This window comes from Leptinotarsa decemlineata, unplaced genomic scaffold (genome assembly GCF_025532065.1).
Source record: "Leptinotarsa decemlineata unplaced genomic scaffold, Ldec_3_MD MMD2_tig00026374_RagTag_RagTag, whole genome shotgun sequence".
In the NCBI taxonomy this organism is placed as follows: Eukaryota; Metazoa; Arthropoda; class Insecta; order Coleoptera; family Chrysomelidae; genus Leptinotarsa; species Leptinotarsa decemlineata.
This window is the reverse complement of record NW_027412710.1, coordinates 351,399-367,251: the sequence shown is the minus strand read 5'-3', so window position 1 is coordinate 367,251 and position 15,853 is coordinate 351,399. Positions and strand designations below refer to the sequence as shown.

The 15,853-nt window shown below is 39.2% G+C and overlaps 1 protein-coding gene across 1 annotated transcript; it reads left to right on the top strand.

Moving 5' to 3' along the window:
- Positions 1-5,275: 5,275 nt before the first annotated feature.
- LOC141486868 (uncharacterized) lies at positions 5,276-9,016 on the top strand. Its single transcript, XM_074185454.1, has 2 exons — positions 5,276-6,139; positions 8,720-9,016. Exons 1-2 carry the CDS (start codon positions 5,276-5,278, stop codon positions 9,005-9,007), a joined length of 1,152 nt encoding a protein of 383 aa, XP_074041555.1. The 3' UTR covers positions 9,008-9,016.
- Positions 9,017-15,853: the final 6,837 nt, after the last annotated feature.

Below are 15,853 nucleotides of genomic sequence, written 5' to 3'. Positions count from 1 at the left end.
GGTTTGGAATCCATTGCTTTGATTGACATCAACGAGAAAAGTCCAGTGAGAGCTGTGAGAATCTCGCCTACTGACTTCTTGTGGATTTTTGGAAAATGGAAAGTAGACTCAGGAAGGTTTTCGAACGATTACGAGAAGCAGGCATGAAGTTGAAGCCGACAAAGTGCAACTTTCTACTCAAGGAAGTAAAGTATTTAGGCCACATTTTAACGCAAACAGGAGTACTACCCGACCCCGAGAAAATCGAGGCGATTCATAAATTCCCAGTACCAAAAAACGTGAAGGGAGTAAGGTCATTTTTAGGATTGATAAACTGGTATAGGAGATTCATACCTAATGCGGCAGAATTAATGGCTCCGTTGACCAACCTCACGAAGAAGGAAATCAAATTTGAAATCACCACAGGAGTATTACAGGCCATGGAGAAAATTAAAGAAACCCTTACCTCGGAAATGATACTAATATTTTCAGACTTCTCCAAACCATTTATAGTCGCGGCAGATGCATCAGGATCAGGAGTCGGAGCGGTTCTTAGTCAAATACGAGAGGGATATGAAAGACCAGTAGCATATGCCATTCGAAGTTTTAAGAAAGCGGAACTAAATTATTCCACAACGGAAAAAGAACTTTTAGGGGTGATATTTGGAATTCAAACGTTCAGATGTTACTTATACGGAAATAAATTTACTATTATAACTGACCACAGACCACTCAAATGGCTACTTACATTAAAGGACCCTGGTTCTAGATTGGCCAGATGGGCTCTCACTTTAGGTGAATACGACTTCACCATAGTTCATCGAAAGGGGAGACTGCACGGAAATGCGGATGCTCTGAGTCGAATGTACGATAAAGGAGACCATTATATCGATATTGAGTTTGAAGAATACGATGAGTATCGGAAAATACATCAGTTGCCAACTATGAAGAAATTAACTATCCGAAAAGGAAATTTATTTTCAGCACCTGAAGAGTGCGCTTTCGCTCACTGTGTATCAAAAGACTTCGCCATGGGAGCTGGAATCGCACGACAGTTCAAAGAAATCTACGGAGCTGTCGATGTATTGACTCAACAAGGAAAAGAAGTTAGAGAAGTAGCAGAGCTACGACTCCCTGAGCGAAATCTCTATTACATGGTAACTAAGGATAAATATTGGGAAAAACCCTCATACCGAACTTTATGGAATGCTTTGCGACAACTGAAGGAGTGCTGCGAGAAGAATGATGACAAATATTTAGCCATGCCAAAGATAGGATGCGGACTGGATAAGCTGGACTGGACAAAAGTTCGCCACTTGTTCGCTGAACAAGTGGAAGCCATAAACGTGGTGAAGAACGATGAAGAACAGTTGGAACCGGAATGGGATCGAGAGGCGTTAAAAAAGGCTCAAGATAGCGACGAGTACTGTCAGGAGGCATTGAAACAACACGCACTGGAGGAGGAAAACTCCCCGTACTACGTTGCCTCGGACGGATTGATCTTCCGAATCGAAGGGGACGCAGACAAGCTAATTATACCGAGAAAATTTGTAAGGAAGGTATTGGAAGATTTCCATGATTCTCCGCTAGCCGCACACCCAGGACAACAGAAAACGCTACTGAACATCCAAAAAAGATTTTACTGGCCGAATATGAGGACAGACGTTAACAATTACTGCACCAGCTGTGACGCGTGCAATCGGAGAAAGTCTACGCCACGGAAAAAGGTCCCCCTGCAACATTTCACACCAACTTCGGAACCATGGGAGCTAACATCCATGGACATAGTAGTACCACTGGTAACATCCAACCGAGGAAACCACTATCTATTAACCTTCCAAGACTATTTCACCAAATACGTGGAAGCCTTACCTATCCCGGACCAAAAGGCTGATACCGTAGCGAGGGCCTTCGTAGAAAATGTAATCACAAGACACAGAACCCCGAAGAGACTTCTCACTGACCGCGGGTCAAACTTTATGTCAGCAACATTCAAGGAAGTGTGCAAACTATTGGCAATTGAGAAGATACAAACGGCCAGCTACGCACCAACAACCAATGGGCAGATCGAACGGATGCATAGGGTACTAAAGGATATGCTCTCATATTACCTGAAGAGAGACCAGAGAGATTGGGACGACTGGGTCCCCTTTGTCTTGATGGCGTATATAGGACTACCACACAGCACCACAGGATACACCCCATTCTTTTTGTTGCACGGAAGGGAACAAACTCTACCTATTGATAGTTTTATAAACTCAGGGCGAATGAGATATAATTATGACGAGGATTATGCGTCAGAATTGTTGGAAAGGCTGCAACAAGTCTATAAGAGAGTCTACGCTAATACGGAAAAAGCGAAAGAGGCCAGGAATGAAAGATTTAATAGGAAAACGAAGGAACACACCTTCAAGGTTGGAGACGAAGTATTAATACAAGCAATGACAGTTAAACGGGGCCTTTCGAAGAAATTGGCAGAAAAATGGCTAGGTCCGTATAGAATTTTGGAAATGGTCACGCCAGTCACTTGTAGGCTGAGAAAATATGAAGGAAGAGAAGAACAGGTAGTACAAGTAAACAGGATGAAGAAATATGTTCCGAGACTAAAGGAAGAAGAAGATGAAGGCAGAAAGCAACAAGCCAAGAAGAATAAACAGAAGCACCGCGAAGAAAATTTGGAACCCGAGGGAAATAGTGAAACGGAAAGTAAAGATGAATTCGAAGAGAACACAGAAAGGAAACCAAAAAAAACCTACCTGGACACCGGCTTTGTTACCACGGTATATTCCGATAGCATGGGGAGAGCAGGTAGAAGAGAGTAGCGAAGAGGAAACAGAGGAGTCGGAGGAAGAAGAGGCGGAGGAAGCACCGGTCTTACGTCGGTCCACGAGACCTAGACGTCTACCAGACCGATATACTCCATGAAATATGAATTTTGAATTCAGCTCGCCCTGCGGGGGGGCGTAGAATACTCCGCCCGGTCAAGGTTGTCGTCCGAAGGGGGTAAGAATCCCCCTTAAAAGGAAACAACCCCCTTTTCGGCCTAAAATTCCATCTTATACATAGGCGGGGAAGGAAAGTGTCTCGTAAAAGGTGATCGAAAACTTTGGGTCTACCCCATTCCTTACCCATTTCTTTACCGGGGTGAACGATCAACCATCGGTTATCTCGAGGCACGTTAAACGATTTTCGGAGGAAACAACATAATGAAGGATATTTTCCTCCCTTTTACATCAATTATATTTTAACCATTTTTCCTCGGATCGTGGGTGTAACTCATTCTTTTTTTTTGGGATATGGAACTTTCCCTTAATTTTTTTAATCTTCTCCAGTTATACCACTCGATTACTTTGTTACTGTTGAATATTCAGTTAACTTTTCCCCATCGCTCCGTTAACAACAAGCGCAACCGCAACGACGATTCTTTCAGTATAAGTTACGCAAGACTCGGAGTTCACAAACTCTAATGATTTCACTAAATCTTTTTTTTAAGACATCTATTTTTTTTACCTTTCTTTTATTTTCCCCATATTTCAATTTAGAGCTCCCTTTGAAAGGGCTGCCATACAGATGTTTACCTAGCAAGTAGCACCTAAAGGAGTATATGATCTAAGGGCATAGTACCGGCCGTAACAGGTACTGGAGTATGAAAAATAGGGGATATTACAAACAAAAGAACTCCCCATAGATTTCGAAGTTACTTGGTATCCCATTACCGACTAGCAGCGCCGACACACCGGGCCATATATGTACCACTGAAGAGTAAAGAGAGTTTACTCTAGACTTCAAATTTCGAAATTTTACTTGGACAGAATTTTATTTGGAAGGATTTAGATCCAGAAATATAATTTTTTGAGTTGTTTTGTCCAAACAAGCTTTGTGTCAAACTATCACTACATTTATGAGAGTTTATCTTCACAGAGTAAGTTTATACTCATGTATATAACCGAATGTATAGTTAGGGAATAACTGTGTCGTATATAAAAGTTCATGGGAACGTTACTCTATTTTCAATATATCAAACTGTGTACTATAAAGGATTTGCTTAATAGAATAGAGCTTAGTTGTTTGTAAGTAGGGTGCCTTCGCCAAAAGGGAATAGAAAGGGAAATTATAACGTTTAAATGGAAATAATCATTTTGTTAAAATAGTAAGGAAAGATTAGAAAACGTAAGTATACTAAGCGACATTGTCTATGAGCTACACAAAATAGAAATTGAAGTCGATTAATTTTTTCTTGTTATGATGTTGTTGCACATATAATCTACAATTTTATTTTTTATTTTATGTGTTGCAGTATTTATTATTCAACAGAAATAACTGCCATGTTTTAGTTAACTTGCACTCAAATGTTCTTTTATGGGATAGACACAGTTCCAGACGGAGCCTTAGTTAGTAAGGCTAATAATCTACACCGACGGAGAAAAGGACAACGACAAGATGGTCACGTCCAAGGTCAACACCATCATCCTGGGAGTACCCTTATTAATGCCCCGTTTCATCACCCAGGTGAAGCCTCTAATTGCATTTGACTGTGACGACAAAGCAGCCGAGATATCAGCGATATCTCTTCGCGACGTCGCAGAGTGTCCGGAACCACAGACAACTTATCGAAGTGAAACGGGTACCGTGCAAATTATTCAGAAAGACGAAGTTGAATTGCAACACGCGTGGACATGTCTGATCGAGATCACGCGAGTTATTATGCATTGCGGAATGCACAGCCATAGTTCCATTGTGGCCGGGGGAATCTTAAGTTACGTAAACCGACTAGGCGCAGAAGAATGCCGCAGTGCACACCGATACCGATCCATCAACATCCATCACCAGAAAATTGGAGACCTAACAACGAACGGAACAACTATCGCTTCGCTAACGTTGGAAGGAATCGTACAACCGGATGGAACCTGTCAAGGAACAACTTATGAAAATGGACAGACGTGGAACGCAGTAATTATAATAGCCACCGTGAAAATAACTATGACGGACTTCGAGGCAAAAGTGAAACTAGACGACAATGAATTAGTTCTTACAGGAAATGTAGTATGCCCATATCTAAAGGGGTACTGTTTTGATCCTAGCATCGGCGAAGCCACTTGGGACACAAATTCAGAACGACTATGTGAAGAGAAGTTCAGCTTGCTTCACGCAGGTCCTGCAAAAAAAAATAACGAATAAGATCACTACTGAGCAATTGATAGTAGTCGAAACCAAGGCGAAAGTCTTTGCCGTAACGTTGGTAAAGAAAATCAATGTTTGTCAATTAGAACTCTGGCAGACTGAAATCCCATGAATAATGGTTTTAGAAGGGTCCGCCCAAGACATGAGGTTGAACTCAAAGGTTAAGATATTACCGCATAACGCAGACCTGATGGCTTATGTGAACAGCAAATTTTTGTATGTCGAACAGGCTTATAACAGAAAATTGGACCAGTTGTATACGGACACCGTCCATCGGAGATGTATCGCCCAACGAGAAATACTGAAGACTAGACTAATTGTCGCCCCATTAGCACCCAGTACACTAAGCCAACTAGTAAAAGAAAGCGGAGGGTATGTAGCACGCGTACTTGGCGACGTTCTTTACATCATGCGATGCATACCTAAATCTGTTGAAATATTAAGGACAGATAAATGCTATAACGAACTCCCCATTGTAGTAAATAATGAGACCAAGTTCATGGCCCCAGTCACCAGAATTATCCAGAATGTTGCAGAAGAAGTGGATTGCAATGGACTATTACCTCCATTATACTTTATAGATAATCGATGGATAGGCCTAAGCCCGCATCCAATTGAAAAACATGCACCCGAAGAGTTGTCACCTGAAGTCGAAACCAAATTAACATTTAGCCCAATCCAACCAGTTGGAGCACTTGGAATATATACTCAGGAAGAAATCAAGAGTGCCCAAAGAATTATGACCTTTGGAAACGAGCGAGAAGCAGTTGAAAACATTATAGTACGACGAGTTGCCGGCCTAAAAACGGCAGGCCAAGAATTTTCCACCGTGAACCTTTTTAACATGGAGGAGATGGAGAAACTAGCACACAATACCCTACACCAGATTTGGGGTTGGTTCACCAACATAGGAATATTTATGAGCGGATTGATGGGGTTCTACGCAATATTCCGTGTGGTTAAGTATATCCTGGGAGTAATGTTAACACGTTCGCGGACAAAGCGGTATATGCCGCGCCAAGTGCATGGACAAAGCGGCTTATGCCGTCTCAATATAGAAACCTCCTACTGGACAAGACGGGGTTTTACGCTGAAATTGCATGAGATATTATATACCTACGATCTTAGTGTCCCACTAGAAATAAAAAAAATACCAAAAATGTCCCAGTTGAAGTAGTAATGCCGGAAAATCCTAACCTATATTTCACAAGTGTTATTACATAGCACGTGTTCATAAAATAGTTGTGTTTTCGTTTTATATAATTAGCAAATTCAGTTTAAAGGAACCAAATGTTTGTGTTTTACATCGTGGTGAGTATCTTTATTGTATTCATTCGCAGGTTAGATATAAAAATTAATATTTTATGGTATATGTAGAAATGAACCTAACCTGAAATATTCGCTGCTGAGTGTAAAACCAATTTGATCAATTCAATATAATAGCATAATACAGAAAAGAATACTAAAACTGTAATTTTTCTGAAATGTGATTTTTCATTCAAGTAAAATGGATCCGAAAGAAGAGCACAGGCTGAAACAGCTTATGGAAGAAGTTTCAACCGGTGAATCCGAAGGTACGGCATCAGACCCATTCAGTTGCGATGACGATGTGGATGATCCAGATTTTTCCGCTCTCGAAAGTTCCGATAGCAGTACAGAAGATGAGAATGAGATGGATGATTCTCAACCTGAATTATTTCAGGAAGTCAGTGATAATGCTCGAGATGAGGAATCGAGTGAAGACGAATGGAAAAGTGACATAGATGATATTCCAGACTTTAGCTTCGATCACAATACTGCCGGTCTCCAGATTGAATTCCAAACTTCACCCCCGACCGCTGTGGAATGTTTCGAGAAATTTTGGGATACAGATGTGATGAATATGATCACCAATTCGACGAACAAGTATGCTGACATCCTCAGGACATCTAACCGCCCACATACAAAATTTGCTAGACATGCAAATGTGAAAAAAATGTCTGCAGAAGAAATCAAACAGTTTCTTGCGTTATGTATATTACAGGGTCAGGTGAAGTATCCATCGATTCGAAAAATATTTTCCATGGATCCTGTGTATTATAATCCTATTTTTCATACCTCTCTTTCCGGCAGAAGATTCGAAGAAATCCTCAGATGTTTTTGTTGTTCTTACGGCTACGATTCCTTTGATGATAGACCCGATAAATTGAAAAAAGTAAGACCTCTCATGGACAAATTACTATTCAATTTTAGGAATGCATACTTTCCGTCACAAAACCTTTCCTTAGATGAATCTCTCATGCTTTTTCGTGGAAGATTAGCCTTTAGGCAGTATATAAAAGGTAAACGAGCCAGATACGGAGTGAAGTTTTATTCTGTCTGCACTACTGATGGCTACGTGCTGAATCTAAAAATATATTCAGGAAAAAGTGAAGAAACTCAAACAGTTTCAAAAACTGAATCGTTGGTATTTTCATTATTGGAACCATTTCTTGATCGAGGACACCATATCTTTATGGATAATTATTATAATAGCCTCGATCTATCTAAAAAGCTCCTGAAACGAAAAACCCACACAACAGGTACTTTGAGACGAAACCGAAAAGGTAATCCAGCAATGATCATGAACGTCAAATTGAAAAAAGAGCAACATGTATGGAAGAGGTGCAAAAATGTTTACGTGTCAAAATGGAAAGATAAGCGGGACGTTTATGTATAACTACTAAATATCACCCTAAATTGGTGACAGTTCAAAACAGATACGGAAAAGATAAAATAAAACCCGAAGATATTTCTCAATATAATATCAACATGTCAGGTATAGACCGAAATGATCAGATGATTTCCTACTATTCTTCTCCGAGAAAAAGCATCAGGTGGTATAAGAAAGTCATGTTCCACTTATTAGATATAACACTGTGGAACGCATATTACATTCATGTTTGACAAGAAAAAACGTTTCTTGCATTTCGAGAGGATTTGATAAAGTATTATCTCGGATTATCGCAGACCATAAAAGATGGCAGAACTATAGTACGGTCTGGTCCCATACGTGGAGGGAAAAGAAAGAAAATTGATCAGCCACCTGAACCAGAAACCCAACGAAATGAAATCATGCATTTTCCAGGCAAAATACCGAATACTAAAGATCCAACCAAGAGTCATCATATGAGATGCAAACACTGTCTCTCGCAGAAAAAACGAAAGGAAACTATGTTTCTGTGCAAAACTTGTCTGGAAAAACCTACCTTATGCGTTGATCCATGTTTCGAAGAATATCATAAGAAGAAATTTCCCAGTTGTCAGTAATGTTTTTGTTGATAAATCACTGAATAAATTATCACGATTCTGATTTATTGTGTTTTTTTATGACGGTATTTGCCGCCGTTGTCCCTAGCGGAGATTTTTTTGTTGGACTGGGACAAGGCGGTGAACACCGTTTGATATTTTATGAGTCAGAAATCACTAACCGAAATGTCTGAAACCTATAGCTATTTTTGAAATTCGGTTGTTTTTTCTCAGTACTTCAAAATCATTGTGCGTTTATAGAAATCAAGATTTTTTCATCGTGTCCGCGAACGTGTTGAATGGTTTCCATTTGTACCAGACGCTAGGATGTGGCGTGATGATACTAGCCAGTTTTTGGAACACCCCAACAGTGTGGGTCTTTCACCGAAGCCAGGCAGCCAAGGCAGCAAAGCAAGCCGACCCAGAGGCGCCCGAGAAGGACCACGAATTGGAACAGACACCCCCTTTCATCATATACCCCCGGATGAGCAGTTTCGCCCATTGGACGGAAAAATCTAAGGTTAATAATCCCTCGGCCCCGGCAAAAGACATTACCGTGTGCCCCGAAACGCAAAAGTAACGGGTTAACCGTACCGAACTTCAAATTAACAAGGCGAGAAACTATTGCCACGGAGTCCTCATTGAACGCGATCAACCTAGAAACTATTTGTAACCCTGACCGTAGTTGCAGCCGCGGGAACAGGAGCAGCGTCAACAGACTTTAGAAGTCCTGGAGTTTCCGGGCTATTGGAATAGGTTACTCCCGCAGCAGCCAACAGTCATCGAGTACGTGGTCAACCCCACGTAGAGTGCGTGAACCTATACGTGTGATCGCGAGTGCAGTGCGAGAAAGGGAGCGACTCGTATGTACGCGACAGTTTGAAAGTCTTGTACAGGGGTAGCCATAGGCATAGAACATTTTCAGAACTGATATTTTTCTTGTGTTTTTGTTGATTATCCTTGCTTTATTTGAAGGAAGTCAGTTGCGCTGACTAAACTATATTTGTCTATTTGATTCGTGCGTGTCACTATATGTTGTGATTGTTTAGAATAAGTTAGTTGTAAAAGTTATGGCATTGTGTATGCCCAGAACTTTTTCGTAGGGGAGAGTGATGTAATACCTAGCGAAAGCTATGTATGGTAATATAAATTCTAAATTCGGAACTAGACAGATTTCTTCAATTCAGATTATTTTTAAACGCCGTAACTGTCTCTCATAAAACGTTAAATTATGGCCAAGGGACCGAGAGTGTTAAGATAAACACTATTCATCGGCTTGAAAAGATGCCCAGTCAGAGATAATTATCACGTAACTCGATAAGGGCATATCAATTTCCCATGAATTGAAAGTTTTGAGAACTCATCGAAAGATGTTTTTAAGGACCTACGTCGTACGGGGGCAACGATGAAGAAATAACGGTTTGAGAAACGCGAGGGGCGAGAGACTCGTGATTTGATTTTGCTGGCTTTTTGAAAGGAGAAAAGACAGAGGGTTCTGGGAGCTCCTCGCTTAAGGTAGCAGTCTGGGAGTGGTGCGAAAGTCTTTGTTTTATGAAGTAGGTGTGCGTTAATTTTGAGGAGGTTCGAAAACTTGGGAGTTTGAAGGGTTCTCTTAACGGTCAATCAAGGGCGGTATATTTTGTTTTGAGAGATAGTTTTCCTGGGTGGAATCTAATTTTTTTATTCTTGACAACAGGCAGTTAGCGTGATTTTGGGTAGTCTTTTATTCTGAAGCGAAAATCGAGCAGTGTAGTGCAAAAGTTTTAAAATAGGGGACGAGCAGGAAAAAGGCAGCGGTGAGTTATTTATACATGTTGTGTACTAACCATTCTATGATTTTGGGAAGGAGTTAGCTATAATAAATTTGTATACAGAGTGGACCTAATAATTGCATTATAGATATTTAGCGGTCAGAAATCATCGGCCAAGTTAGAGTAGGGGAGAAGGTGGATGGTTTGAACACGAGGAGGCTTTGAACAGTCTTATTATTTTCTTAATGCAATTGTTAGTTGGTATTACTGAAGGTAGAATATATTGGCAACAGTGTTCCCTTCATCTGTCGTTAGTAAACCCAACTTTCTACAAGGCATTGGTTTATTGTTAGGTGAATAACATTTTCAGTATATTCCTTGTTTATTTTGATCATCCTTAAAATAAATATTGAAAAAAATATTGTAGTGGTACTTCATTTTAGTGCAGTTTGACGTTATCATTATATTTTTAAGGTAAGTTCAAAACATCATTGCATTCGAATATTCTCACAAACAAAATAGTACGAACTGTTTTCTAAAAACACGTGCTATCGGGAGGCTTTGAACAAACGTGCCGGGGAGGCTTTAAACGCTGTTCAAAGCCTACTCGTACTGTTCAAAGTCACCCCGTGAAGAATTATTATTCTAAAGTGTCACATAAAAATATCAAGTTATTCATTTATTTCAGTTGCAACACATCAACATGCCTAGAGTTTACAAGAAAAAGAGTACGATGGTCGAATTCAACGAAGTAGACATGCAGAAAGCCGTAAGTGATGTACTTGACCGAAATCTTTCTTTGATGGATTGATGCGACTGTAGAGACACAACCGCTAATTATTAACCTGCAAGACGACTCGGATTCCGAAGATGATCCTGTTTATTTTGAATTTGAATAGTTTTGTAAGTAATCGTAGTTTATATCATTTAAAAATAGGTATTAATTAAATAAATGTATCTTTTACAAATTGCAAGTAACTTATTATTTTTGAATAAAATAAAGAAATTTTTTTAAAATAAAAATACAGTTTACAGTACCTACAGTTTAAGAATATTAATATATTTATTTATTTAAAGTAACTAATGTTTTAATCATATACTCTACGACACTGGTTACTCATTTCCACTCAAAATACCTACATAATCGGATTAAAAGTTTTATAGCTGTATTGTATTTCTTCAGATACAAGGTGGGTTAGTCGAAAACATCTTAAACTGCCAGTTTTAGTTTGGTTATTGTTATTATATCATACAAGGGCGTCGCCAAGGGGGGGCAGGGAGGGGCAGCTGCCCCCCCCTAGAGATTCTAAAAAAGTTGCCAAATATAATGCAACCAAAGTCCTAAGTATTTGAGTTGATTTGCTTGAAGTTCAAGCCTTGAACAATCATTCCCGTGCGTCGAAACTCGAATGAATTCACCAATTCCACTCTTAATATTCCGTACTACATGCGCTCTGCTCTACTCTATCGTTGAAGCGGGAGAGAGGGAGTGGGGAAGCAAAGCAACATGTAACCGCGTGGCGCCCGCGCCCCCCGCACAGCCGCCTTTTGTTTTATCGTCTGTCTGTCATTTATTCGTGCGTTAGCGTTGCCTGCCACTGCCCGCTTTTACGTTTGTTTTGTGCGCTATTATCACATCTAAATAGTTGCTGTGACCACGTAATCAATATGGACATCAGAAAGTTTTTTGGTATCACTTGCGTTTAGCTTTCGTATTTTCCGTCCGTTTAAAATCGCAAAGATCCGTTTCTAGGCACGATATCCGATTCTTAAGGGTCGTCAGTTTGAACCAAAAGGAAAATTGCTCAATTTAATGGTTCAATCGAAAATAGGACCGTATTAACATAGCTTAAAGTAGAAAATTGTATGAATGAATATCGGCAGTGCCGATTCGGCACAGTCGGCTCGCGTATGCTTGAGACTCCGGCGCGTGCGTGTCGTCGCGCCCGCTCTAGAGTGCTCGAGCGAGGATGCCCGAGACCGCGCGAGCATAGCCGCGGCGGTTAAACCGCTCGAAATAGCTAGGCCTGTTGATATAAAAAATATCGTTATCGTTGACGCTAGTACTTGCGCGGGCCCGAGCCTGCCGTCGTCTTGAAGGGGATTTATGCTTTCAATGTGAATTGCGGACCAGAAGAAGTTGTTGCTATTTCAAATATTTTATTTTGCAGTTTTAAAAAGAAAGAAACCTGAAGGAGCAAGCAGTGACAGCGATGATTCCGTGGGTGACCTGGCGAGACCTAGCACATCTAAAGAACCGAACTTAGTTCCCGACTCTTCGATAAATGACTGCAACGAAAATGACATCGGTAAATTTATTGGACAAGCATCAATGTTATCGACTGAAATGAGGAAAGAATTGCTTGAAAACACTTGGTCTCCGTCTGCGACGTATGACTTTGCGGAAGACGCTAAACATTTGAAGAGGAAATTCAATTATTCATGGTTGGAAACGTACTCTCCATGGTTGGCCTATTCCAGGCACCAAAAAGGAGCCTTTTGTAAATATTGTACATTGTTCCCGCCAAATCCAAATTCTTTTATAGGCGTATTAGGGTCATTTATCGTAAGGCCGTTTTGTAAGTTCAAAGATATTCACGAGCATTGCAAAAAGCACATGGAAACCCACTTCCATAAGATGGCACTGGAAGCCGCTAAATCATTTCTTGGAAGTGTGCCTGTAGATTTACAACTCAACAAATACTCCCGAGGCATTATTGAAGAAAACCAAAAAATTATAACATCTATTATTTCCTGCATTAGGTTTTGCGGGTCGCACGACTTAGCTCTGAGAGGAAAACATTATGGCGAAGGTATTCTCGAGGACTTATACAAGCTACGAATTGACGCGGGAGATTTAGTTTTGAAGAAACCCATTGAGCATGGGAAAAAGAATGCAAGCTATCGATCGATTCATATTCAAAATGAAATTATCGCAATTTGTGGAGATGTTATTAAGGCAGACATTGTGAAAAAAGTTAAAGAAGCAGAAGCTTATAGTGTGTTAGCAGACGAAACAGCTGATATTTCTGGTACTGAACAATTATCGATTGGGCTGCGATATTTTGACGAGGAAGCCAATGAGGTCCAAGAAATGTTCGTCGGATTTGTTGAGCTGAAAGGTCTGGATGCGAAATCTATTGCATATTGCATCGATGAGTTTCTGACTAAAGAAGACCTTAATCCTGCTGATAAATGCGTTGGTTTTGGATTTGACGGTTGTTCGACGATGTCCGGAAAAGACGGTGGAGTACAAGCGATCCTTCGCAAAAAATATACCAAAGCACTGTTCTTTCATTGCTCGTCCCATAAACTGAATCTGGTAATAAATGACCTCAATATTCTTCCTGAAATTCGAAACACCATGGGAACCACTAAAGATATTATTGATTTTTTTCGGGAATCTGTTTTGAGAAGAAAATTGGTACCTAATATTGCCAGGCTCTGCGAAACAAGATGGAGTGAGAAACATAAAACTATCAGAGTATTTAAGGAGAATTTTCCTGTTATATTGGAAGCCTTAGAAAACTTATCGCGTGAAGGAAACAGTGCTACTCGAAAAAATGCCTTTCAACTCCATGCGGCTGCTTTCAAAATTTCTTTTATACTTTGTATTACTTTGATAGCTAAATACTCTGCTTTGTTAGAACCTGTTGTCAACGCACTCCAATCCATAGCTTTGGATGTGGTTAAGGCCTCGCAACACGTCAAACGCATTTTGCAATTGCTTAAGAGCCACCGTGATAATCCCGAAAGAGTCACAGATGAAATTATAAAGGATGCTACTGTTGTTGCGGAGAAAGTCGGCCTGGAGGAGGATATCACTTCAATGCCGCGCATTGTTGGGAAACAACGTCATCGAAGCAATCACCCAGCAGAAAGCCCTTCAGAATTCTGGAAAAGATCATTAATAATACCATACTTGGACTCCGTTATTACATCGCTTCAAACACGCTTTGCTGAAGAAAATACTCCATCATTTGCTTTATCTAAATTACACCCCGCACAAATGCAAACGATGTCAGTCGAAAATCTCACAGAAACTTGTGAAACTATCGCTCAGTTTTATAATTTACCAAACATAAAAATTGAAGTCGAGCTTTGGCAGCAATTCTGGCATAATAAACCAAACTCAACAGATCAAACCGTTGTTGATATCCTAAAAGAAGCAAAAACCTTCTTTCCCGACACGGAAAAAGCGTTGAAAATTTTGATCGCTCTTCCATGCACGACGTGTACGGTAGAGCGATCGTTTAGCAGCCTTAGGAGACTAAAAACCTGGCTAAGAAGCACTATGAGTGAAAATCGCCTCAATGGTTTGGCCATGATGAGTGTGCACCGAAAACTTATACATGGAAACTTACAAGATTTTAATAATAAAGTGGTCGAGAAGTTTACAATGAATCCCCGAAAATTATATTTTAATTAATTTAATATAAACAAACAACGACCATTATAATATTAAAATCTGATTGATAATTAAAAAAAATACGCTGTACACTTATTCAAATTCAAACTCCTTTTTATTCTACTTTTCTAATAAATGTTATTATAACTTATTTACATGTTTTTTATTGCATAGTCAAGAGCTCATGCTCGTGTAGCTTTACACATTGGACTCTGTACTGTCACAGAATACCTACAATTCTCATTCATATATATATATATATATATATATATATATATATATATATATATATATATATATATATATATATATATATACATATATATATATATGATGTGTTGTTCTTCCGGGTGTTCATCCGTTCTGTACTATTCGATAGTCGACGTTTCGCCATCATCTCAGATGGCATTATCAAGACGAGTTACTGCTTCGCTTCGAGAGGTGTAACTCTATATACAGTGTCACCGATAAAGTCCGCATCAAATGGGAAACTTTTTTATTTATCGTTTTATGTGAAATTTGATTTTGGCAGTAGATTTTGCTTAAGAAATGATGTCAAATGGCGTCTACAAAATAGGTCACGTGATTTCCTTAACCTGTCAAAATTGACATTTAAAAAAAGAAACATCGAAAAATTACATTATTCTTCAAAATATCCAAAAATATCAAAAGGTAAAAACATTTTCTTTTGTAATTTTATACCCACACACCAAGTTTCAAACCCATAATAAGTATTTTATATTTTCTCTATTTTTCCGCACTCCTGCTTTTTCTACTTATCAAAATTTAAGCACACCTGTACTAAATCATTTATTTTAACTAAACTCGTCACCGAATTTCTTTTTTTGTAATATAATAATATTTTAAGAGCCTCTTTGATGTTAAAAACAAATTTTGAAAAATAAAAGTTGTCAAACTTGATGCAAAGTTCATCTAGTTTCAACGGGGCTTTCAAAACTATAAAGTACTTGAGTTTTTTAATGAGCAAATGGCCTCACAATACGAATTAGAACAAAACGGAACATTAGGAAACATCATTTCGTGATTCTTGAAGCCCATTCAATAAAAGAAAAAAACTCATAGTATTTACATTTACCTACTCCGCTAACAACACTAATTTAAAAAAACTAGGTAGGCTGTGAAAAAATATGAAACTACATAATGTTTTAGAAAACGTCACTGTCACTGAATAAATTAATGCCCGTTAGTTCAATGTAATGTATGAAAATTAAAATAATATGTTATCTTTATAAGAAAAAATTGAAAT

What these genes read in the sequence shown, in the direction of transcription:
- LOC141486868 (XM_074185454.1), top strand. Translation starts at nt 5,276, where the DNA reads ATGGTTTTAGAAGGGTCCGCCCAAGACATGAGGTTGAACTCAAAGGTT. An exon ending in TTAAGTATATCCTGGGAGTA is followed by an intron (nt 6,140 to 8,719) that starts ATGTTAACACGT and finishes GTGTCCGCGAAC; the next exon opens with GTGTTGAATGGTTTCCATTT.